General features: G+C 40.0%; 2 protein-coding genes across 3 annotated transcripts; one reads left to right on the forward strand and one right to left on the reverse strand.

The window, feature by feature from the left end:
- Positions 1–656: 656 nt before the first annotated feature.
- Positions 657–3,437, reverse strand: LOC146626415 (protein VCF1). Of its 2 annotated transcripts, XM_085361293.1 has the most exons (3): positions 2,855–3,437; positions 2,369–2,474; positions 657–2,143 (listed from the first exon to the last, which is right to left on the reverse strand). In XM_085361293.1, the coding sequence occupies exons 1-3, from the start codon at positions 2,869–2,871 to the stop codon at positions 1,886–1,888; spliced, it is 381 nt and encodes a 126-aa protein (XP_085217419.1). In that variant the 5' UTR covers positions 2,872–3,437; the 3' UTR covers positions 657–1,885. The 2 variants fall into 2 exon arrangements, with proteins under 2 accessions (XP_085217419.1, XP_085217418.1); XM_085361292.1 differs by lacking the exon at positions 2,855–3,437 and having other exon boundaries at positions 2,369–2,637.
- Positions 3,438–3,479: 42 nt separating this feature from the next.
- On the forward strand, positions 3,480–7,418 carry LOC146626416 (archaemetzincin-2). Its single transcript, XM_085360536.1, has 7 exons — positions 3,480–3,534; positions 4,269–4,557; positions 4,855–5,028; positions 5,170–5,298; positions 5,509–5,672; positions 5,854–6,030; positions 6,764–7,418. Exons 2-7 carry the CDS (start codon positions 4,269–4,271, stop codon positions 6,917–6,919), a joined length of 1,089 nt encoding a protein of 362 aa, XP_085216662.1. The 5' UTR covers positions 3,480–3,534; the 3' UTR covers positions 6,920–7,418.
- The last annotated feature ends 282 nt before the right edge of the window (positions 7,419–7,700 follow it).

Here is a 7,700-nt window from a genome sequence, read left to right on the forward strand (position 1 = left end):
TGGCTTTGCGGGGCACACTGGTGGTTGCTTTTTCTCAGGATTTCTTTTATGTAACAACTTCCACCTCTGCAGCACGGCCTGAACCTCTGAGGGGGAGAACCTCTGTTTGAAATTTGCACTACAGTCGCTTTTCTTATGAACTCAAATCAAAAGAGAGTTGTCTTCCATTATTTTTGGTACTAAGCTATTAAGTCATTGTAAATGTTCCAAGTGTAAATTTAGAAATATATTTATTACGTCTGCTCTGTTGACTAAAATGAGACTTGTAGAGTGCATGATTTTAAAAAAAAAAACTTGGGGGAATTAATATTTTTGGGTTATTGTGTGTGCATAACTAATGTCTCGACTGTTTGATCATATGTAAGCAGTCATAAAGGATTTCTCATTTCAGCAAAGGTTTGCCTTCATTGTTTCAGTTACATATTTATTGCAGTGGAATGTAGTTCAAACTACACGCCTAAATCGTAATTCAGCGTAATTGTACTATAATGAACGCCACTGATGTGTTTCAGTTCAGTGAACACAAGCCAAGCTGTTCAACATGCAGGACAATAAAGCATGCTGTATTTTTGTCACAGCACTAACCACTACGCAGTCTTGATGTGATTTGTTTTGTTTTTTTTATCCGACATGTTTGCACACATCACTTTTGGCAACACTTTATTTCAAATGATTCAGGGAAATTACATATGAATCACTTTTACATTTCATTTTATTCCAAACACAGTGTACTGGTCATATTAAACCACCCATAAACAAGTATGGCTGACCGGCTTATGACACACAGATACACAATGTGGAAAATGTGGAACAAGTAAACACTGGGTTCTAAATTATTTTAAAGAGTCTGTTTTTGTTAGAAGCGCTGTGCCGAGCGGAGTGCTGCCTGACCTGCACTTTCCACAGTGCCTTCTTAAGGACCTATAATTAGCCAGGGTTTAATCTAAGGTTGGATTTCAGCCAAAAAGTCTATGAGGATCTCTGTTCCATCCTCTTAAACCCACTGACCAACCACACCTAGACATTTTAGATTCATTTAGCCAGTGACTGCAAAAAGTAGAATGCTCTAACTTTATAGCTTTGGTTAGAGAAAACAAAGCCTAAAATATTCTTTAATGGATTGTATTGATCGTGCTCCTTAGGAGTGAATCCATTGGCCTTCTCCATATGGGATCACAATAACTCCCACTTCTCTGATGGAAACAAGCGACCGACTGTCCCAGTCAAGAGTAAACAGAAAGACTTCCAGAGTAAAGTGCTTAGCTTTATTTAGTTCTGCAAGCACTTTGGATCATCATCATCATCACACTTTTCTTGTGATTAGCACCAATGAAAATGTCCACGCATCGACGCACGCATGTAAAGAGAAGGAGACCTCTTCATAAAGTGCACGGGGTGCATGCATACACACACACATACACACAAATCCACACGTACACATCGATACTGCACAGAAAACCACAGTGGCTGGGCCATGGAAAGGCGGATGTGCTTATGATCTTGACAAATGGTACATGTCGAGGTGGGGATGAGCCCAGGATCCATAAACCTCCCCAGTGGGGTTGCAGCTGTATGCTGTTTTCATAATATGTCGTGTGCGATGGTACGACAACTGAAAGTTATCATGCCACATACATTTCAATCAATAAAAAAGTTGTTATTAATAATAATAATGATAAGAACTTTGTAATACCATAATATTTTCAGAGACAGTGAAAATCTCATACTGTTGCAACCCTATTCCCTACACATCATCGCCTTACACCTGACCCCATGGTGTTATTGAGGCTTTCTGGGAGGCACCATCATGCCAGCAGTGTTGACACTGATGGGTGAGGGACAAAATGGTCAGGAGGCAAGGTCGGGCGAGGGCCGGAGGTCACGGTCATGTCGACCCTGGTCGTCCTCTGGTCTGCAGACTGCTGAAGTGCGCCTCCCTCAGGACTCTGTTGATGTAGTCATATGAGACACTTCTTCCGTCACCATGGAAACCATGCTGCAAGGAGCTGGCAGAGACTTCGGGCTTTGGGCTGACGGGGTCCTGGGTCCTGCAGCTGTTTTGGCTGTGTATGCATGGTCTGGTGGTGGCCACTATTGCTCTCTCTGGACTGCTGATCCCATTGCTGCTGTCACTGCTGGAAGACTGCAAACACAGAACAGAGTTGGAGTCTGAACAGCAGCTTCACAGATGGATGCACAGCCTGTGAATAAAGACGGTCTAAGCTCTTTCTGACAGCGGCGCACTGTATGTGATCCCAAGACACGTGCTCTATCTGCAAAAATGCAGCAAGATTTACATTATAAGGTAAAAGACGTCAACTTTTATAGACAATCAGGAGCAAATCCACAATCTATGTATGTGTCTCACCTCTGAGTCCAAATCTGATACAAGCAACGAGGGACCCCCTCCTGACCTCTTGGCCTGAGGCCTCAGCTGTTGGTCTTCCTCGCTGTTGCAGCTATGGTGCCTTTTCCTGTACAAAACAGCGATGCAAGGAACAGAGAGATTGTGTGACAGAAATGATGCAGGGAGGGGGAGACAGATTGGGCGGAGGAAGCCAAGAGTATCAGAAAGAGAGTACATGACGAGGAACCAAAAATAGCAACACAGGCTGAAGCAGTTATATGAACAGGCATGTGGCACTGGTACTATGAGACCATACAGACTTACACAGCTTTACTGGGGTCTGTATGAAGCTATATTATATGACTAGAACTTGGATGCCTGAAAAATGTGACTTAGTCATAACATTGAATTACAATGACATAATAACTCAGTGTATTTTTCCATATGGTGATGATCCTATAATAAATAATTGTGAAATATTGTGAAAATGTATGTTCTCGTCTTTACCTGCTGTCAGTCAGCATTTCTCCAGTCTTATCGGATGCTTATTTTTGGCAAACAGAAAGGTTGACACTCCTTGTCAGCCGGGTTAAGATGTCTTATTTAAATGCTTTGGCAATGCTGCTCTCTCTCATCTCACTGGGAAGTCCAGGGTGTGTAAAACGAGCTATCTTCAGCCGGCTGAAGAAGCACCGGTAGCCACAGGAAAGCAAAAAATCTCCGCTCTGCCAGCGTCTCGGCGGGGCCACAAATTTAGCCGAACGAATAAAAGCTAACAAGCAAGTTGCTAGGTATTCTCGTTTACGCTGTGAAATCTCGAGGAGCCCCGGTCATGACAGCAAAGAAGCAAGCTAGCCCGCTAGCTGCTACCTGCTACCGTTTGAGTAGCCACTTATCTAGCTAACTTTAGCTGCACTAACCGAAAGTTCTTCCGCTTTCGTATGACGTCTACTTGCCAATAAGCGTGTTGAATTGTTCTCTTTAGTTTGCAACAGTCCGCTACGAGAAACCAGACCGGCAAGTTTACGATAAATCTGATTTTAATGTCTGCACTACAATACGTGATACTCCGAAGTCTTTTGGAAGACAATCGCGACTGCGAGCTTTCTTTTTTCTTTAACCCCGCCCCTCTGTTTACATGACGTAAATATAGCTTCCGGTGTGAACAAATAGAAGTGTCGGTTAAGGTATTTTCTCATTATTGTATCCTTCCCTATTGACCCATTTGCCTTATTTGTACTTTTAAGTGTTTTAAGTGTTTTTTTTATTGCGTGTCGAACAAAAGTGCAAAAACGCGTTTGCTAACTATTCTTTAGAAAATATCATATAGCATTAAGCTAGCTTGTGAGTTTATATTTACTGTAATGTAATGTAGCTGCTATTAATGTGTGATAATGGTTTTCTCTTCTTCCAGTCTCCGCTATTTAGCTGCTGACAGAACTGGACTGACCTGATATAATTAGTCTACAATTAGTGCATAAGTATTTAGCTTTTATATTGAAGGGGTTTGACAAAAGAGTTAGAATAACTGTTCAGGAAGTACAGCCATTTTACACACAGTACCTCCCTTCAGAGAATCCAAAGTAGTCGGACCGTAATTGTAATTGTTTTGGCCAGGTGCAGTCACTCCCTTTTAATTTTAGTTTAGCTTACTTTGATCTCTTGGTGGCTTAATGTTTATCACAAAACACTAGAGTGGATCAGTCCTCCTATCTAACTCTCGGCAAGAAAGCAAAAACATTTACAAATACATTTCTCAAAATGTCAAACTTTTCCTTGCCACATGCATCCAAAGAGAGCAAGACATCCATGTAAAAGGAGTAAAAAGAATCAATTTATGTGATGGGGGGATAAAAGATGGGAAAAAACATTGTCTTGTCTGCAGGGTAATTCAAGTTAATGCAATGCATTTCTCCTGCAGATGAAGGTGATCCAGTACACTCCAGAGAAACTCCATACAGCTTTGGTCTCCAATTCTCAGTATTTAACTAAGGTTTATAGTAAGTACACAAAAGAAGAAAAGCGCCTTCTGGAGGAAGGATTCCACGCTGGGCAGCCGGGTTCCCTTTTCCAACTCCTCACCGTGCACTCTGACTCTGACTGGATCCTCGCTCACCCCGAGGAGCCCGAAGACTTTGAGGCCTTTTACAGAAAGCCTTATCGCAAGACCCCAAATGAAAGCCAGAGTACTATTTATATTCAAACCATAGGTGTGCATATCTGCATATCATGTACTCAGAATCTCTATTTCTCTCAGTTCTAGCGGAGTATGTGTGGGGAGTTGTGAAATGTTTCTTACAGGATTCAGTAGCTTTCAGTTGATGCCCTTAGCAGTGGACATAGAGAGCATGAGAAGAAAAAATGAGAAAGAAAAAACTATAGTCAGTTAATTTTGGGCATTACAAATGGGTAAAGTATGTCTAGTGTGTGCAACAAAAGGGTGTGGTCTCCAAATTCAGCATGCCACTTGGTTGCTTAGGCTTAATTCTGCACTTTGTTTGTTGTAGGTTCTTTTGGAGAAGTTGCTGCCCAGACAGACCAGTATATGGAGTGGCTGCGAGATTACTGCCAAGCCTTCTTCTACGGGCTTTCTGTGAAGTTGCTTCCAGCAGTTGCAGTGTCTGAAACAAAGTGCTCTTTCAGGGTCAACAGTAACTCTTACAACCTTCAAATCCTTACTGGTAATGACTTAAAAATAAAAACAAAAAACGTACATTTAACATTTTTCCATATCAGTTAGTGACTTTGGACATTTTCCTTGCAGTGTCAATCTGGGTTGGTGCAATTTTCTTTGTCAGTACTGTTTTTCTCTTTAACTAAAGGCGATCTGCTACAATTTCTGAAGAAGAGGAAACCAAAAGATGCTTTTTGTATTGTTGGAATCACAATGATTGACCTCTACCCCAAAGATTCATGGAACTTTGTCTTTGGACAAGCTTCTCTGACAGAGGGTGAGGTTTCTAAAAGCAAAGCACTAGGTTATTCAAACACAAATCCGTCTTGATGCAATTTGTTCCATGAGCATTGGGGAGGAGATGCTTAGTTTTTTTGTGTGTGATGCAATGTGACTGAGTAGCCACTAGATAGTGCTAAAGTGAAATACATTAGAGGGGAGATAGCTTCCTGTTTCCTTTCCTCAAATTTTTCCTAAATGTGTACAGGAATGGGCGTTTTCAGTTTTGCCAGATATGATGACAACTTCTATAAGAGAAGTTATGCTGGAAGGCTGAAGAAGCATCTTCAGCCAAGGCAGAAGGATTATTCTGTGTTTGACGGCTATTACACTCCACTGATCACTAGCTCTCTGCTGCTTCGATCCTGCAAGGTTACTAAGAAACATCTCAGTTTACTTAATGTATTTAGTTATTGTTGGTTTGCCAGTGGTCATGATCTGCCCACTTGTATCAACATGTCTTATCAAAGCACTTATTTCCATAGACCCTTGTAAACCTTCACTCTTGTGTCTGTTTTTAGTCTTCATTGTAACTTTAGTGTTTCTGCTCCAGACAATGACTCACGAGATCGGCCACATGTTTGGAATCTCACATTGCCAGTGGTTGAGCTGTGTCATGCAAGGCTCCAACCACCTCGATGAGTCTGATCGAAGGCCCTTGGACTTTTGTCCCATCTGCCTTCGCAAACTGCAGTTCGCAATCGGCTTCAATATAGCTGAAAGATACAAGGTAATGACACATTGATTGCTGAAGACAAGGAGATAATTACAATATTAATCCCTTTACTCTCTTTACTATTTGGTTATTGAATAAATACAGCACCAGCAAGACATTAATTGGAGTTTATCAGACCATTGTTATTTTAACAAAGATATAGTCTTTGTATACTCTGTGCTGGAATAGTGAGAGTTCATCTGAGTACTTATTTGATGTGGGGTCATGGGTTAAAAATATTGATTATTTCAGATTTCTAGCTAAATCTATGCGCTGCACTGTGTCCTCAGCCTACCTGACATGCTTGAGTTCACAGTGGGCCTTTAAATCAGACTGAATTTTGACCCCAATGCGCTGAGCAAGTAGATAGTAAAAAACATATTTCACACAGGCTGCTTCACAGTGCCGGCTTGATTTTTAACTTGGCGTTTTTTTTCTCGTACTTTATTTTGTTTTCCACGTTTTGTGGAAATGTCATCACACTGCACTTATTTGTTGTTTATGAAGCATCTGGTAACAGTCACTGTCAAAGCAAGAATGCAAGAATCTCCCACACAGTATTGAAAATGCATATAAAAATAAAAAATGGAAAGATACACAGAAATACATCAAATAAAAATCATAAAAAATAAATAATATTTATTTTTAATATTTATAATATTTTTATAATATTTATATTTTGAATAATATAAAATAATATAATAAACATCAGTTAACCTTTTTTTTTTTTTTTTTTACTGTTTATCAGGCCTTACTTCACTGGATGGACGAGGATCAGACTCAAACATCAGTGAAGGCATCAGCCAGTCATACCACACCTCACTTTACAAAACCCACCGAAGCCTTTAATGCATCCAAACTTTGGGTCTGCAGGTGTTTGGAAATACTGGAAAAGGATCAATAATAGTTCTTTTTTACTCTATTTGAGCACTTTATAAATTGCATTCATCCACTCAGTCATACAAGCACTTTTTACAATCCCAAAAATGTTTATTCTTCAGGTCTAACACTACTGGAGTAATAGAAAGCCGTACCTCCTCCGTCATTTGGTGTTTTGATGAAGGTACTTGAGAGTGCTTTCTTACACCCTCCATCCAATTTTTTTCTGTTCTTAACATTTGTGTTGCTGTTTGATTATCAAAGTAGATTTTATGTATCAAAAGTCTAAGTATTGGCTAGCCACTGTAAACAGTCTACTGAACTGTGCTGATTAAAGCCCAAAACCATATGTAATGGGCATCTTGCGTGGTTGAGTGGGTCATCTACTGATCAGAAGGTCAGTGGTTTATTTTTCAGCTCCTTCAATCTGAAAAATATTGCCCCCAGTGCAATGTGATGCTTAGAAAGCACTTAAAATCATAGACTAAAACACTAAACAACTCTATTTTACTTAATGACGTGATGGTAGCACTTTGGAAACCTGTGTTTGCACAATGTAAATTCAATTAAACATGTAGTATGTATATAAGATTTATCATATAATGTTAGCATTTATAGGTTTACAGGTTTTGGAAGACTAAGCCAGCAAATTTCTTTTCTGTCAGTGTATCTGTGCATTCTGGGATTAATTTGCATGTTTTCAAATAAATGTTGTGTTCAGTGAATGAACATGTTGTCAGTTTGTCTGCTGGGTTTTAGAGAATAAACCACGTTCACCTGTCTGTTTCACAGTGTTGCTTTATTAC

Source organism: Diplotaxodon limnothrissa, linkage group LG8, assembly GCF_057381915.1.
Source record: "Diplotaxodon limnothrissa isolate DT_005_m linkage group LG8, D_limnothrissa_male_GT1.1, whole genome shotgun sequence".
NCBI lineage: Eukaryota > Metazoa > Chordata > Actinopteri > Cichliformes > Cichlidae > Diplotaxodon > Diplotaxodon limnothrissa.